Below are 17,815 nucleotides of genomic sequence, written 5' to 3'. Positions count from 1 at the left end.
CCCTGGTCAAACATCGCTATGGTTTTTCGTTTTCTGGTTTTTTGTTTTTCAAAATCATATGATATATATCATATAATGAATCAAAAATTAGTCAAACTCATTAAAATCATGAAAATTTTGAAAACTGTCAATAGAAAAGTGAAAACATCTTTTTTTTTTCTTGTTTCTGGTTTTTTGTTTTCAAAAAAAAAAAAAAAAAAAAAAACTGAAAGACATAAAACGATGCCAAACAAGCCCTTATTTTTCTGTTTTAGGGTTGAATTTCAGTGTTTTGGTTTTTTGCACACCCCTACGTCAACTACCTTTCTTACTTAGATATATAACATAGAGCTGAGTACTCCTCTATTTTTCTATACTTCGACTTTTTGCAATTGTGATAGTTGTGAAGTAGTGAATTTGGCTTGAATTTTTGACAAAACAAATGATATAATGCAATAAATGGTTAGAATAGTTACACTAAAAAAACCAAGGGAAGTATATGATATTGGCTTTTATAGCCTTAGCTTTACCCGTCCGGCCGTTCCATAAAATATAAAAAACATTAAAAAAAAAAAATGGTTCCTAATTTATTTTAAAAGAAAAAGAAAAAGAAAAGAGTGGTGAAGGGTGGCGGCGGGATGAGCAAGACATGGAGACAACCAAAGGAAATAGGAATAAATGAAAGATATGCTTCGCATTTGTGGAAACTACTTCCTCTTTAGGAAATACATTTTCAAACTCTCATTATTTTCTACAATCAATTAAATAAAAACCCACAATTTCTCCTTTTATTTCCATTTTTTTTCCTTTAATATTTTTTAATTTTCTGTGGCTGTCTTCTTCATTGTTATCACTTTCATCAACCCACCCACCACCTCCGCAGCCTTCGCTTTCTCCTACCGCCTCTCTCTTTCTCCCTTCCCTTTGCTTTTACTGCTGCTCTCATTTCGCAACGTTAATCGATTATAGGAAAATGATATACACAGCGCTAACAATCTAACATATTATTACTATCTTGTATTTGTATGTACCTCTCATTATCTCCCAAATCTAGCGATTAGATTCGGTGTAGACAAAATCTAGGCCCCCTTTGTCCCCTCCTACTTTTATTCCTCTCTCCCTTACACCCTTTCAATCCTAAACTTACCCCAAACTATGACAAATCTTGTAAGACATAGTAAGGTATCGCAGCTATTCTGAAACGGAGGGAGTACAATATCTCGTTGACCCGTGTCAACTTTGTCCTTCTTTTCCTCTTTTGAAGTTTGTTCCAATTCATATTCTTAGATCCATCACCACTCATTTGTATCAGTGGTGATTATTATTAGCTAAAGTCAACACTTAGTTGTAGAATTTTTCCGATTATAGAAACCTTTGATTATTTCTTATTGTTCAGTTTTTTTTTCAATCATCTAAAAATAGTAAAGAAAATCTTTGCAACAATATATACTTTCCTCTTTTAGCTTTTGTGTTATGGATTCTTATATTGAACCCCAATTCCTTAGTCATAATCATCATCAACAACAGCAGAATAATTCCGGGTTATTGCGATTTCGCTCTGCTCCAAGTTCTTTATTCAATGAATTAACCCAGAATTCCAGTGATTCTGAGAAGTTTAATGGCAGAATTACAGATGATTTTTTTGAATCATATGAAAGAAAGCCTCAGAATCTAATGGTAGGCGGTGGCGGCGGCGGCAACGAACAGAGTAGTCAGTTACCTCCTCAATATCCGAAGTTAAATACTTCAAGTTCAATGGATCGATCAACAATCAATCTCTCGACGACGAGACAGGGGAATTGTGGTTTGAATCTTAATCGCCAGAGTAGCTCCCCTGCTGGATTTTTCAATCATCTTAATAACACCCAAAATGGTAATTTTTATTTTTGCAATATTAGTTTAAGTTTCCAGATTGAGTATTGGTGTTATGTTACTCCGTATGCACTATATTTGTTCAGATTTAGTTGTCATGTTGCTTGGTAGATTTTCAATGCAAAGAGAGATTAAAAAATTATTCATTCCATATTACATTATCAACTAGATAATTAATTCCAAAAGTTAAGAGTGATTAGCAATGATGTTGTGAATGCTAGCTAGCTTAATTGTGTTAGTTAAATTTAGTTGATTAAAGTCTTAAGGAGTGGTTTACAACTGAGATCAAGTCTCGTCTACATGACTATTTTTGGAGACTCGTTCTAAAAAAAACAATAATAATAATAATAGGGAGTAGTGGGTAAGGTCACTAAGATGTACAGTACATAGTACACCATAGTTATTATATGGCTATTTCATCAAATGACACTAAACACTTTAATAATTCACCAAATGTCATCAAGGTTTTCAAAATTCACCAAATGTCACCGACTTTTTAAAAAATTCACTGAGTGCCATTAATGACTAACTACTGTTAACTCCGTTAGTCATTAGGATTAAATCATGACACATGTCATAATATGATTAGTTCATTTTAATCATTTATTTTAACTAATAAAAATAACATTTTTTTTTCTCAATTTTCGTGACGAAAATTGTTCAGGTTAAGTTTTGGGGGTTATTTTGACCCTTTATGGATTCAAATTAAGCTTGGAATTGGCAAAAAAAAAAAAAAAAACGTAAATGTCCCGTTTTGTGTGTTGAAAAATATCTCGATTAGCGAGTCATTATTTTTTAACCCGGACAATTGATCGGGTAAGGTTTTGGAGGTTGTTTTGATTCTTTATGGTTTCAAACTAAGCTCGGAATTGGCAAAAAAATAACGTAAATGCCCCATTTTGTGTGTCAAGAAATATCTCGATTAGCGTATCCTTTTTTTAACCATTATAATTGAACGGGTAAGGTTTTGGGGGTCATTTTGACTGTTTATGGGTCTAATTTAAGCTCATATTTTGCAAAAATTAACATAAACATCCCGTTTTGCAATTTTAACGGTAAAAAAATTACGATCTTAATACGCAAAACAGGGCATTTACATTATTTTTTTTGCCAATTCCAAGCTTATTAATGACTGCCAAAACCCTACTTGGACAATTTACATAGTTCAAAAAACCGACACGAAAATTGAGATATTTCTTGACACACAAAACGAGGCATTTATGTTATTTTTTTGCTAATTCCGAGCTTAATTTGAATCCATAAAGGATCAAAATGACCTCCAAAACCTTGTCCGATCAATTTTCATGGTTAAAAAATAATGACTCGCTAATCGAGATATTTTTTGACACACAAAACAGCGCATTAACATTTTTTTTCCCAATTCCAAGCTTAATTTGAACCCATAAAGGGTCCAAATGACCTCTAAAACCTTACCCGATCAATTTTCATGGTTAAAAAATAATGACTCGCTAATCGAGATATTTTTCGACACACAAAACATGACATTTATGTTATTCTTTTGTCAATTCCGAGCTTAATTTGAATACATATAGGGTCAAAATAACCACCAAACTTTATCCGAACAATTTTTGTCACGAAAATCGAGAAAAAAAATGTTATTTTTATTAATTAAAATAAATGATTGAAATGAACCAATCATATCATGACATGTGTCATGATTTATTTCTAATGACTAACGGAGTTAACGGTCGTTAATCATTAATGACACTCGGTGAATTTTTTAAAAAGTCGGTGACATTCGGAGAATTTTGAAAACCTTGATAACATTTGGTGAATTATTAAAATGCTCATTGGCTTTTGGTAAAATAGCCGTTAATTATATATCCTTATCATGCCACCTTAAGATAGGGGCTTAATTTTATTTTATTATTATTTTTTTTTATTTACTCAAAAGGTAATTGATGTTTATGAGATTTATTTTTAAGTCTTGGATGTCGCCTTTTAAGAATTTAACCCATTGCCAATTTTACATAGTGTGGACCGTAAATTATAATCTTTTTCAATGGGCAGGAAAAAGCAAAAAATCAATTAACAAATCAGAAGGAAAAAAAAAAAAAAACAAACCTTATCTAAATGTGAATAACCAACTCCGCTTGCCCATTTTCTATGTTATTAGTTACACAACATCCTTAAAATTTTGTGGGCTTGGGTGGACCATGACCCTAATAGGCCCGCTCTTGAATCCGCCTATGTTTTAACCAACTAAAGTAATTAACATCACACATATTGCCCTTAATGCAATCATTATTGCATAATTCTTCTAATTTAGATTAAACTTAAAACAAAATAATTTCTTATTTAAGTATTTTATAGGGCAGTTTTATTTTGTGGAGTAGGAGGCTAGTTTTTGGTGGTGTTCAATAGAGGGTCCACTAAAATCTGTTTAGATCGACTTGCTATATAATTTTGTACTTTTCTTAAAATTTTTAGATGTAATCTATACAATATTGATTTGACATGTTTACCAATACCAATGCACAAGTTTGCCTATTTATATTTATAATCACCTATATGTAAAATTTAATAAAGTTTGATATTATAAAAGTACTCCGTATATATTAAAGTGAATATAATGAGATCTCAAATCAAACAAAGGTGTTTAAAGTGGAGGACGTGAACAGTAAAAAATTGTCATAGTAAAACTGAAAAATTAAAGGAAGTACTACACTACTACTGTGGGTAGGAGGGAGCAATTGGAGAAGAGTTTAGGCTAATTGCAGAGCAATGTATAGAATTTAGATCTTGAGGCAAAAATAAGGAAAGCTGCTAGGTTAATCTTAAGTTAAAGAAGGCCTGAAAAGGCGTAACTCAAGCCGTTACTATTAATCGACAAGAGGCAAAAAAAAAAAAAAAAACGTAGAAATGGCTTTTTATAGCAACATCAAGGGAGTTCAATAAATTATTAGGCAGATTTCTTTTTCTATCCTTGTTTTGAACCTTTGTTTATGGACCATATATCTTTAGCAATTAATCCCATTTCATGCAATATCTTAAGTTGGTCACGTTAGCAAATCTTGGTGGTATCCATTCTTGGTGTTACCGGTTCTTGTGTTTCTTGTGATTACTAGAATTACAGATGAAAACTGCTTTCAAAACATAATTATCTAGGTAGATTGCTCAATCTTGGCCGCTTGATAAGTGTGCATTGATTGTTCAATCTAGAGATGTCACCGGCTTTTTAGGATGAGTAGCTCCAAGGCTTCATGTATGTGTAACAAACTTGTAGGTTATTATGCTTCTATAGTTTTGACATGTATTGGGCGTTTGGTTAGAGAATGAATTTTGATTAGCAGTTTGGGCTTATCTGAAATCGTACTTAATGGCAGTGCTTGGATGATGTTGAGAATATTCCATATAAGCATCGTGTGAATATAATTTACTAATATGAGTAATTTCTCGACACATCTGCCTCTAATCTGTGGCTTTTTACCGAAGTTCTGCACTATATGTGTAAATGTAAACGTCAAGTAGTATTTGGCTTAAGATAATTCTTACCTCTTCATAACAACTTTTAGGGTACACAATCATGAGGGGTATCGGGAACTTCAGAGTAGGGAATGGTACTAGTGGTGAATCTAGTCCTCGTGCAAGTAGGCTGAATATGGGCCTTTTGCCACGAATTCCTGAGCTCGGAAATGAAATTGTAAAGGAAACAAGTCCAGATGAGGTGAAGTTCAGAAACCATGAAAATGATGCAGGGTTTGACAGTACTAGTCCCACAGGATACCCTTATGTTCCTTGGAATGATTCTACTTCAGATGCATCTTTTCATCTTTCTGAGGTAAACATCTTAACAGAGGAATGTACCCTTCTCGCACTTAATTCATATAGCTCTCTAATATTGATGCTCAAATGATTACTAGAATGGTGGGATCACAAGCCGCTCTGCTGGATTGACACATCATTCGGCTGAGATGGCTGCTGTCGAGAAGTTGCTGCATTTCCAGGAAGTGGTTCCTTGTAAGGTCAGAGCAAAAAGAGGTTGTGCAACACACCCTAGAAGTATCGCTGAAAGGGTAAGCTTGATACGACCATTGTTAATGAAATTAATCATGTAACAGATACTGACAATTGTATGTCTGATTTCAGATGAGAAGAAACAGGATCAGTGAACGAATGAGGAAATTACAAGATCTCGTTCCAAACATGGACAAGGTTGGTTCATGTAGAATATGCTTCCAAATTAACATGTTTCTGCTGTAAATGCCTAATAACGTTTTTGTTTCTGATATAGCAAACCAATACATCGGACATGCTGGATTTAGCTGTTGATTATATAAAAAATCTTCAAAATCAGTATAAGGTAAGAGGAGCTTGTTCTCCTAGTTTTTTTTTTCTTGTAATCATACGCACAATGAATTTGTATTCTCTTTCAATTATTAGGAAAATATCTGGCTAGCTAATAGAGGGCGAAATGCCAATAGTGCCGTAGCAATTTGCTCATCAAGTGTGTTAAAGACATCGCTCCCTTCTAGAAGCCTAATCACTAGCTCTGCAAATGGATAGTTTTTTTGTAAAAAAACAACCAAAACGGTCTTGGGGTGTTATCCAACTTATAATGACAGTGTCCGTCTGTTTGCAGGTTTTAAGTGACAGTCGAGCCAAGTGCAAGTGTGTTATCTAAATCAGCAGTTCTCAACAGCATAGCATAGTAATAATCTTATTCCCTTGCAAATTGATGCGCTTAGATGGGTGATCAAGAGAAAGCAGTAGCAGCATGGAAGCATATATACATACACTCCGTAATATGTAGGGTATTTTCGACTGTACTTCAGGTTCTTTCTGCTCTCGTCCAAAGGATGTAGAGGATCTTTGTACGTTGTTAGCAGTTTAGGGTTTGTTGAATTATTATTGCTAAATCTCCATGTATTTGGAAGAAAAAATAAAGGATCAAAAGTATGCAATTAATTTGTATAGAAACTAGCAATTTCCTTACTAGAGATTCACGTATCTCAATAATAGGAGTTTTTTTTTTTATTTTTTTTTATTAGACTTTCCAATCTTGATATCTTTGAGGCACAATCAACTTGCTTAGATTTTGTAACTAACTTGATGATTGACTGATTGTAGCAATGAAAGTTTAAGAAAACAAGAGCCTTGGTAAGTGCATAGTTTGATTGCTGTCTGGTTGGTGAACTAACATGACATCATGGTATGAAAGACTAGAACAACAAATTGTTACTCCCCTTGGTCCCTTATCGCACCATTTAATTTGCTTTTCACGATCTCTGTAAATATGATTAACTCATACACTCATGGGAATTCAACTATCAGCTTAAGATATGATTGTATTTATACTCTATTATTGACCAATAATGTCTTTAATTGTATATCACTAAAATTATACAAAGTTGATACTTTTAAAATATATGTTTATGTTAAGCTAACAAGATTCCATATTTTTTTCCCTTAATATATCAAAGGGAATGTGCAATCAAAGTTGAGGAAGTTTGACTCAGTAAAAGAAAATAAATTAAAGCAAACTATTATGGATGGAGAGAGTAGGATTAGGGGCTTACAAATTAATTAAGCATAGCATTTAAATTGTCAATTGATTTAAGGACAAACATTTGGATTGGATTATTTTCAGGTTCGAATTTATTTGGGTGGTCATTTCGAAATATAGGTCAAAAAGTCCTTGAAATTAATCTAGAAAAACAAGTTTGGGTCTACTCATTGGGTTTTAGTGCTTATTCATTTTATATTGATTCCCTTGGTCATTGTAAAGTTGACTTTTCAATAACGCTATTTTCTTGAAGTTTTGATCTACAAAAATTATTCAGGAGAAATAGTTGCCAGCTACTAAAGCTCACTCGCCAAGTAACATCAGGTCAATTGATCAATTTAGCTGAACTAGGGGTGGGACTTTTCAAACCGAACCGTGAAACCGTTCGTTACCGAACCGAACCATCACGGACCGAACCGTTTATAACCCGCTAATTTTAAACCGAAAACCGAACTGAACCGTATAATGTCAAACCGAAACCGAACCAAACCAATTAATGTTAACCCGTTACGAACCGTAAACCAATAACAAACCAAACCGTTTATAAACCGAAGCCGTTTGAACCGATTAATGTTAACCCGCTAACTGTTTAAACCGAACCGTTTATAAACCGAAACCGTTTAAACCGTAGGAAAAAACCGTTTAAATAGAACCATTTACAACCCGCTAACCGTTTAAACCGAACTGTTATAACCCATTAAACCGTTTAAACCGAACTATTTTCAAACCGCAACCCGTTTAAACCGATCCGATTACAAACTATTTAAACCGAACCGTTTACAACCCGTTCCATTCAAATTGAACTATTTACAGCCTTTAACAATTTGTTAGAATTCCACGAAATATATTTGATGTTTAATGTAATTTAACAGTACAATTTTTTTTACATATAATTATTGATTTAAATTAAATTTTTTTGCTATTATAAATTTAAAATTATATTCTTGTATAACTAAATTAGGAGTTATAAATTAAATAAAAAAATGAAAAAATTTGGCCACCCACCCAATCCAACCACCCTCCACCCACCCACCACTGTAACCCACCCTAACACCACCCCCGCCGTCACCCCAGACCCACCCTAACACTACCCCCCACCCACCACCGTTACCGTAACCCACCCCCACCCCACCAACGTCAACCCAGACCCACCCTAACACCACCCCCGCACCCACCATAATTACCGTAACCCACCCCACCCCACCCCACCACCCACCGTAAATAAAAAAACCCAGACCCAAACCTTACCCCACCCCATCCACCACCGTCACCGTAAATAATAAAAACCCAGACCCATACCCCACCCCACCTACCACCATCACCGTAACGTACCCCACCCCACCCCCTTAACAAACCCCACCCCACCCCACCCACCACCGTCACTGTAAAAAAAAAAAAAAAAAAATACCAGACCCAACCCAACCACACCCACCACCGTCACCGTAACACACCCCACCCCACCCCATACAAAAAAATCGAAAAAAACCCAAACCCACCGTAACCCCACCCCACCCATCCCCACGAAACCCAACATCCTCGAAACCCCCCAACTCACTCTAATTTCTCACCCACCATAAAACTCCCTCCCTCCCTCGAAAAATCCTCCCTCCCCACCCACCTGAACCCAGTCTAACCGCCGCCGCACCCACCCTAACTCGGCCCCCTCCGTTGCCCACAACTTGAAAAAAAATTAAAAAGAAAAACAAAAAATAAAAAAAGGAAGAACGAAAACACCTTATATATTAATCCTGAATTTGGCCTCGAATTTAGTTTTAAAAGGCCAAATTCGATCATGAAACAACTAGATCAAGAGTTTCGTGGTCGAATTTGACCATAAAAACCGTCGTGCGTGGTGCCGGTGGACGGAGACGGAGAAACGAGATGGAAGAAAGGAGAACATAGACGGAAGAAGGGAGAAGAAGGAAGAAGAAGAAAGGAAGAAGGAAGAGGAGATGAGAGAGAAAACGAGATAGCAGTGAGCATATTAGCAGCCATGGCTTCAAAAAATTGATAATATTACAGAAGAGGATTAAGAAAACGAAAGAGAAATAAAAAAGAGTACTAAAGAGACGATGGTAAGAGTGATCTGATTGGTGGAAAAGAAAACACACGGATCGTGAATTGGAATGTGTGCGATGATAGGCCGTTAGATGACATGCAAATCAATGGCTGATATTTAATATAAGACGGTGACACGGATCATGGGATAATGGATTTGGATAGTATGTTTTTTTTTTTATTCATAGCTACATACTAATAAAAACACTATTGTACTCTTAACTTTATGTAACTTATAAATTGTAAGAAACACAAATATTTGGAAATTGGAATTGATTCAATATGACATATTTAATGTATATTAGTTATATGTATATCAGTATATGTAATAAATAATAATGTATGGTACGATTGGTATCATACTATCATTGGTATGTATAGATAATCGATAAATGTATCTGATTATTAAAACTTAAAACAGTTGATGATCGATCTAATTGAATACTTCTACTTCCCCACCCGTTTTCTTTAACTTGCAAGTTGCAACATATATATGTTGCAGCCTTGTAGGCACGTAATCTTAAAAGGTGATTAGAGAGGGTAAGACAACAAAGTAATTCAGCAATATAACTTTACACCAAAATTATGGAATAGTTACAAACAATTGTCAATCATTACTTTATTAGACTAATGGGAAATTGAATAATCGTGATTTTAATTAAACATCCAAATATAGTTCCGTAACATTAAATTATTAGTTTATTACAATATCAATTATCGATTTATCGTATTCAAAGTACCAATTCATCAAATCATGGTTATGACGCGATCTTTAAAACAATTAAAACAAGAAGCTGATAGCCTGATAATATTTGATAATGAAACAATAATACATTAATACCTTATAAATTTGTAATAGACTAATATTTAATAAACAACAACAAGACTATAACCAAATTTGAAACATAAACATTAACATGATATAGAATGAATGAGAATTTCTGTAATTCTATATAATCTGATATCTGAATCGATTTATCGTATTCAAAGTAGCAATTCATCAAAACATGGTCATGACACGATATCTAAAACAATCCAACAAGAAGCTGATAACCTAATAATATATATTTAATAATGAAACAATAATACATTAATACATCATAAATTTGTAATAGACTAATATGATAATATCGAATAAACAACAACAAGAGTATAACCAAACTTGAAACATAACATATTAACATGATATAGAATAATTGAATAAATGAAGATTTGTGTAATTGTATATAATCCGAGTCTGAAAATAAAGTGACGAAGTCCCAACTTTATATAAAACGAAAATAGCTAACCGGTCAAAAATCTCTTAAAACCCAATTTCTACTCGATCCATTATTTTTTTCACCAACCTATGCCGACCCGCTAATGAAATGGAAATACTAGTCCCAACTTGATATAAAACAAAACGCGCTAACTGGTCAAAACCACTTTTAAGAACTCGATTTCAACCCGATCCTATTTAACTGATTACCAAACTAACCCGAACGATTTTAGCACCAAACCGAGTATAAACCGAACCGATATGAATCGAACTAGCATTAACCCGGGTAAACCCGCCCCTGAACCGACCCATTTCAAAATAATCCGTTCATGACCCGAACCTATATGAACCCGGACCGACGTTGACCCGGTAAAACCGCCCCTGAACCGATCCGTTTCAAACCGGTCAGATCATGACCCGAACCGTTTATAAACCGAACGGGCATTGACCCGGGTAAACCCGCCCCTGAACCGACCTGTTTCAAACCGACCCGATTATTAACCGAACCGTTTAAAAACCGAACCGACATTGACCCGAGTGAATCCGCCCCTGAAGCGACCCATTTCTAACCGATCCGATTATGACCCGAACTGTTTATAAACCAAACCGTTTATGACCCGAACCGAATTTAAATCGTACAAAAATAAACCGAAACCGAACCGACCTGTGACTAATCAAAACCGAACTGAACCGACCCGCCGTCTAAATGAAACCGTTTTAACCCAAAACGTTTCAAACCGAAACCGTTTCAAACTGAGGTCAAAACCGAACTGCCAGACCGAAGTCCCACCCCTAAGCTGAACGCATAAGTCACGCCATGCCTGACACCAAAAATCATGCACAATCAAAACAAACCAACTAGGGCAACATGATACTTTATTCCGTAAAAAAAACCTACAATTAAACCCGCATTCAGATATGATCAAGTTTGAATCCAAATTCCAAATTTCTAAATGAAGTCAAGCTTGGATCACAATATCAAAACCTTGAATATTGGCCATGTTGGCCTATAAGCCGTTAAAAGAGAAGTCAAAATACAAATTGGGCTTCACATTTTAATTAATTAAAAAAATTAATTAAATTAATTTAGAATTACGCCAATGTAATGACCTCCACTCTAAAAATGTTCCTAGGAAAAAGCCGTTAATGGGTCCCGCTTCAGCCGTTGCTCGCTCTCTTTCTCTCTCCTCTTTTCCAGTTTTCAATTGATCATCATCTCTCAAAATTTCTCAATTTTTATTTGATCTATCCTCAAACCCTAACCCTATTCTATCGATCGAACCATCTACCAATTTTTTTTTTTTTTAATTACTTTTGATCATAATTTTACCCAGAAATTTTGGTGGTTTGATTTTTGATCTTGGTGTACGAATTGATTGTGTACAATTATAAGATCTGCGATCAATTTATTAGCGAATTTGAAAGCAAATATTTAAGGGGATTGGGTTAAAGTTTTGAAGATTATAATTTGATTGGAAAAAAGAATGTCGAATTTGTATGGAGATTTTAATCAGAAAATCGATTATGTGTTTAAGGTGGTATTAATTGGGGATTCAGCTGTTGGGAAATCCCAGCTTTTAGCTCGATTTGCGAGAAATGAATTTAGTGTTGATTCGAAAGCAACAATTGGGGTTGAATTTCAGACAAAAACCCTTGTGATTGATCAGAAGACCGTCAAGGCTCAGATATGGGATACTGCTGGCCAAGAAAGGTTTGCAATTTTCTTTTTCTAGCTTAATATTTGTTAATATTTTTCATGTTGAAAAAAATTCATTTTATGATCAATTGTAAATGCCCATTTTGTAGGTTGATCATCATTTTGTTGCCTTTTCGTTTTGATATGATCTTTGTTGTTGTTGTTGTTGTTGCTGCTGCTGCTGCTGCTGCTGTTGTATGTATGTGGTGTGGAACTTATATGATGTTTGGGTCGCGACAAAAGTTTGGTGTAGAATTGCAGTAATTGTGGCCCTGTTAGCTTCTCAGGGATTGTTTTTAGGTGATGATTTAAGGAATTGGAATCGGTCATTTACTTTCATCTTGGGTGTGTGATTCTCATATGTTATTAGAACATTTAAGTTTCAATATTTACTTGATTTGATATATATGGGTTTGTTGAGTTGGAACGAAGTGCTCCAGTTAATTGAATATTTACTTGATTCGATATATGTGGGTTTGTTGAGTTGGAACGAAGTGCTCAAGTTAATTGAATATTTACTTGATTCGATATATGTGGGTTTATTATTAGAATGTCTTAGTTCTTCCCTTAATACTGCTGATTTTATTAGATTGCCAGTCGAACGATGTTATCATCCTTTTGCTTTACTCCGCATGTGTTTAAAGTTCGTGATAGAATTAGAGATGAAAACATACTTAACGCTGAAAGAGAAGTTAGGTGAAGGATAGTTGGATAACAATGTGACCTTTGGGTGGAAAGTGGATATCCATCATAATTATTTATTATGTTGAATTGTAAATTTATACTTGCCATAATATTAGCAATATAGTTCTCATTCTATCAACTTTTTCGCTATCCGTAATGAGGTACCCTTTATGTGTGACGTTGATAAACAAAATGTGCTTTATGTGGGGAAAACAGATTATGATTAGAGAAAGCTGGATACGGCTATCTGTGTTTTTGTAGGAAAGTGAAGTGCCACCATATCCTGTATCTATCTGTTAAATAGATTTTGTTGGTAGCTAGAAATATGGTCCTGGTTTATCTGTTTGTCTTCAATTCTCGTTTGGCTACATATGGCCTTCATTTTTCCCTTGATATGTGCACATGTTTTATGTGCCTTCTTTAAGTTGTTATCAGTATTCTTTATTCTTTGAAATAATAGCTTCTTTCGTTACGGTAGTCTTAAGAAAATGTATGTAGTAATAATGTACCAGAAAAAGAGAAAATTACTTACAGGTCGTTTGTCTACACTAGTATGGGGCCACGACCTAAGGATTTTGTTTGGACATTCTTTAGAGGATCAACATGTTGATGGCTGTATATTATTGCGTCTTTTTGTGCCTCTCTTCATTTGTGACTCTTCATCTTACTTGCTAATGTTCTCTAGCTCTCTTGAGGAGGATTCTGAGAATTTTTTCTCTTTTGTGGGTTGTGGACTTGTGGTTGGGGGGTTAGCTGGGTAGTGATGACGCTTTTAGCTGTGATTCATCTCATTCTCAGTATCAACAGCTTGTCTATATGTTTAAAACAATTAAAATTGTTTCCATCAGAGCAAGATGCTGACAGTTATTGTTCCAAGGGTGCTGTATGCAAACACCAATTAGGTCTTGTAGTCTTATTCCATTTAGTGGAAAATTAATTGCCAACATTAAAATCTCCTGAAACTTTCTAAAGCAGGGTAATGAATACTGGGATTTTTTCTTTAAACAGCTGTAGACATCTAGTTACCACAATTTCTTTCTCTGCCATTTGCTGGACATCTGTCATTCCTCAGTGTTTCCTAAATTGCTTACTCCTTTCTTGTCTATGACAACCATTTTTGTTCTTCCTATTACTGAATTTAAAAATCCAATCTTTTTATTTTGTATGTCAATCAGTATTTCCTATTTTGCTCATTCCTTTCTTATCTACTCACCATGTTCTGGAATGTGCATACAAAATACAAAGGTTGATACCATTGATCTTAGAAAAAGGTTAACAAAAGTGAATTAGATTTGCATAATTGTTTCGAGTACCAGAATAGCAGAACGTTTTGCTATCCAGTTAACACTAGTGTCGCTTAACTCAGTCTTAGATCTGGACATTAGATTGACATTATTAGTCATTAAAGATGCAGACAGCATCACAGTGAAAGAGCAGGATGCTTGAAACGACTGAAACAAGGATGAAAACATTTTGTGGTTTAGTGTAGTGTAAGATGAAGCTTCAAATTGAGTAAACGTTGATGAAAATCATCTTCTAGGATATTTACCTTTTACTCTTCCATCCCTCCAAATTCCATCATCCAAACACATTGTAAAAGATTCAGTCAAAACATAGTTTAATGTAGTTGATGAAAACATAATACGTATTCTAGGATGCTTTGTCTCTCTATCCAATGACACTTTATGGGAGTTCGTGAGCACCAACCAGCAAGGAAGCAACTCAGGAAAAATTTAAAAATTCAAAGGATAACATGTTTTGATCTCAAGTTCTCAAGACTAGTTTTAGTTGAGAGCTTTCAGGTGAAAATACGGATTATTTGCTTTTTTTTTTTTTTTTTTTTTTGGTACATTTTTAAGAGTGATCATCTGAAGTTAATTGGTGTAAAGTTTATCCTTTTGTATCATCTTTATTACCGTATTTTCATTCTAGAATTTATTCTTTGGATGTATTAGAGGGTTATTCTGATGGTTGTGATGATGATGGTATGGAATTATTCACAATCTCCATAAGAACTTAGTTTGTTATTTATCAATGTTCAAACAAATACTTGTTCCTCTAATTGCTCTTTCTAGAGCTTTTGATGGCCATATTTTAGTAAAGCTTTTAATGGTTGATCTTAGCAACAGTCTGCCTTTCTTTTTTTTTATAAAGGCTCATATGTAGCTATGTCTGGTGTGGTGCTTACTTAGGCAACGTAATTAAACAAACAAAATCCTTAGCAGGGTTCTAAATTGCAGTTTTGGATACAATTACAGTCAGTCACTATTACACACCGTGGAAAAATACTTTGTGGTGACATGTAAAGGATCATGCTGTTGTGTCATAGATTATATGTCAGTTGTATCAGCTTTTTCGGTCTGTATTGGCCACCACGCTCTGTATCGACTATCGACTGTATTAGCTGATTTGAAAGAGTCTTTCACAACTTGAGAAGTTTTGATTCAGCAAGTTTAATTGATACATATTGGCCTATATCCCATGTTTCAATTAAGATTGAAAGCGGTCTATAGCTTGTCGAATGACACAATGTTCCCATGATTCAATTGTGCTTGCTGATGCCCTTTAGCTATCTCATCTGCTTTTTGTATATGCTTTAATAATCATCTTAGCCTATACCCCATGTATCAAAAAGATTCAAACCCATTATACGCTTTTAAGTAATGTATGCTGTGGAAAATGAAAGAAAGAGGATGCCATCACAGTTTGTGAATGACGCTGGATGTTTCTATTTCATGCTGATTTTTTTAGCGTTCTCTTCTGCTAAACACCTCCCCCATTCAGGTATCGAGCTGTTACAAGTGCATATTACAGAGGAGCAGTTGGAGCAATGTTAGTATATGACATGACCAAGCGCCAATCATTTGACCACATTGCAAGATGGCTAGATGAACTGAGGGGGCATGCCGATAAAAATATCGTGATCATGCTTATTGGCAACAAGTGTGACTTGGCTTCTCTTCGGGCAGTGCCGGTTGAAGATGCGAAGGAGTTTGCTGAGAGAGAGAATCTTTTCTTTATGGAGACATCTGCTCTAGATTCCACCAATGTTGAGACGGCTTTCTTAACCGTTCTGACTGAGATATACAGAACAGTCAGTAAGAAGACTCTTACTGTCAACGGTGATCATGATGCGAGCAGTAATGCAGCTCTTCTTAAGGGAACCCAGATTATTGTGCCAGGCCCTGAGATAAATAACCAAGGGAAAGGAAGAGGAGGAGGATGTTGTACTTAAACTGTCACTTGGATTCTTTTTTTTCTTTTCAAAATTTTTTTTGGCGTAAAAAAGGGTTGTGACAGGGAGATTCTATAGCAAATAGTGATGAGCAATCGAATGAATTTAGGATGTTATGCTGTATAGATCTTTAAAATCTTCGTACAAGGATATATCTTCTTCAGAAGATAACTGGTATGTATTTCAGGATTCTCATTATAGAAGTTGTTAAAAAAAAAAACTTCAGGTCTTTTTAGTGGATTCTAGGAAATGAGAAATATAGTTTAAAGTTTATACTTTTCTTCCCTGAATTATGTCTTTGGGGTTATTTTCATTAGTTTCCTTTTGAATGTAGGGGCTGTTAGCCTGCTACACTTCTGGATCATTTTGAGTTCACATTATGTATTATTGACTTATATAAAATGCATCTGATATTGCTCAGTTTCAACGGCTAATTCTCAAATTTTATTTTATTTTATTATTTTTTTATTTTTTACGATTGTTTCTAGTTTGTTCAGCTGCAGAACTGCTGGCTACTGCTTCTGAATAATGATTCCTGTATGACATGAGAAAGAAATATCTACATACTACCGAACCATCACTATATTGTGTACAATTGTATTGCTGTCTGAATCAAACCCTTGTAGTTTAATATCTCATTTGGTGTAAAATTTATAATTGTTGGGGATGGAGCAACAGATAAACACAATATCAGGAAGAATAATAAAACACGGAACAACAAAAACAACACACAAGATTTTTACGTGGAAAACCCCTCCTCGACAATAAGGGGAAAAACCACGGTCCGGATCTTCACGGACGAAAACAACTTTACTAGCAATAATTTCGGGAGTATAATGACCACTATTACAATTACAATATTAGATACAAAGTATTTTAGGATAGTCTACACTAAATACCCTTAACATTGGTACTTATACTAAACCTGAAATGCCCCCTCACACTAATATTGTGTTTGCCTCTCGTCACTTCCTCCCTCACAACTACAGCTATATATCTCCTTCTCTTTGAGATTATTGCTGCTCTACTTTTGTTGCTAGTAGCTTCTTCTACTCCACCTCTCAATACTCACGGCACATATTATACATTTGCTCACAAACAAAGCTAGCTTCTTCATCAAGCTTGCCACCTAGCTACATGCATCATTACATTTACCCCAAAGTCAATACTTATAGTCTAGCACTAGTACATTAAGCTTATCATGACACTATCATAATCATTTCACTACCACTTGTGACATCATCTTTCAATTTTTGTTTATTTTCTTTTCTTTTACTACATAATTATTATTACTAACAATAATAATAAAACTACTTAACTAATTGGGATTTGGGGAGATTAACCCAACACATTCCTCCCTCGACCCAAATCACCAAATACTTCTACTTCATCACAAAAACGGACCCTTTTCTCAAGATTTTTCACGGTCTTGATTTTGTGGTCTTGAACTACTCGACCCTCCAAATAACAAATATTGTTATTGGCCTTCTTGCCTAGCAACACCAA

General features: G+C 34.8%; 2 protein-coding genes across 2 annotated transcripts; both read left to right on the top strand.

Annotated features, from left to right (window-relative positions):
- Positions 1–439: 439 nt before the first annotated feature.
- Positions 440–6,981, top strand: LOC110707211 (transcription factor bHLH130-like). Its single transcript, XM_021885217.1, has 6 exons — positions 440–1,852; positions 5,388–5,653; positions 5,736–5,888; positions 5,962–6,027; positions 6,107–6,175; positions 6,455–6,981. Exons 1-6 carry the CDS (start codon positions 1,453–1,455, stop codon positions 6,494–6,496), a joined length of 996 nt encoding a protein of 331 aa, XP_021740909.1. The 5' UTR covers positions 440–1,452; the 3' UTR covers positions 6,497–6,981.
- Positions 6,982–11,785: 4,804 nt separating this feature from the next.
- On the top strand, positions 11,786–16,766 carry LOC110707210 (ras-related protein RABA4d-like). The gene is made up of 2 exons (XM_021885216.1): positions 11,786–12,405; positions 15,859–16,766. The coding sequence occupies exons 1-2, from the start codon at positions 12,179–12,181 to the stop codon at positions 16,307–16,309; spliced, it is 678 nt and encodes a 225-aa protein (XP_021740908.1). The 5' UTR covers positions 11,786–12,178; the 3' UTR covers positions 16,310–16,766.
- The last annotated feature ends 1,049 nt before the right edge of the window (positions 16,767–17,815 follow it).

This window comes from Chenopodium quinoa, unplaced genomic scaffold (genome assembly GCF_001683475.1).
Source record: "Chenopodium quinoa cultivar QQ74 unplaced genomic scaffold, ASM168347v1, whole genome shotgun sequence".
NCBI lineage: Eukaryota > Viridiplantae > Streptophyta > Magnoliopsida > Caryophyllales > Amaranthaceae > Chenopodium > Chenopodium quinoa.
Note: the sequence above shows the minus strand (reverse complement) of the source record. Positions and strands in the feature narration are given on the sequence as shown.

What these genes read in the sequence shown, in the direction of transcription:
- LOC110707211 (XM_021885217.1), top strand. Translation starts at nt 1,453, where the DNA reads ATGGATTCTTATATTGAACCCCAATTCCTTAGTCATAATCATCATCAA. An exon ending in TCTTAATAACACCCAAAATG is followed by an intron (nt 1,853 to 5,387) that starts GTAATTTTTATT and finishes AACAACTTTTAG; the next exon opens with GGTACACAATCATGAGGGGT. An exon ending in ATCTTCAAAATCAGTATAAG is followed by an intron (nt 6,176 to 6,454) that starts GTAAGAGGAGCT and finishes GTCTGTTTGCAG; the next exon opens with GTTTTAAGTGACAGTCGAGC.
- LOC110707210 (XM_021885216.1), top strand. Translation starts at nt 12,179, where the DNA reads ATGTCGAATTTGTATGGAGATTTTAATCAGAAAATCGATTATGTGTTT. An exon ending in GATACTGCTGGCCAAGAAAG is followed by an intron (nt 12,406 to 15,858) that starts GTTTGCAATTTT and finishes TCCCCCATTCAG; the next exon opens with GTATCGAGCTGTTACAAGTG.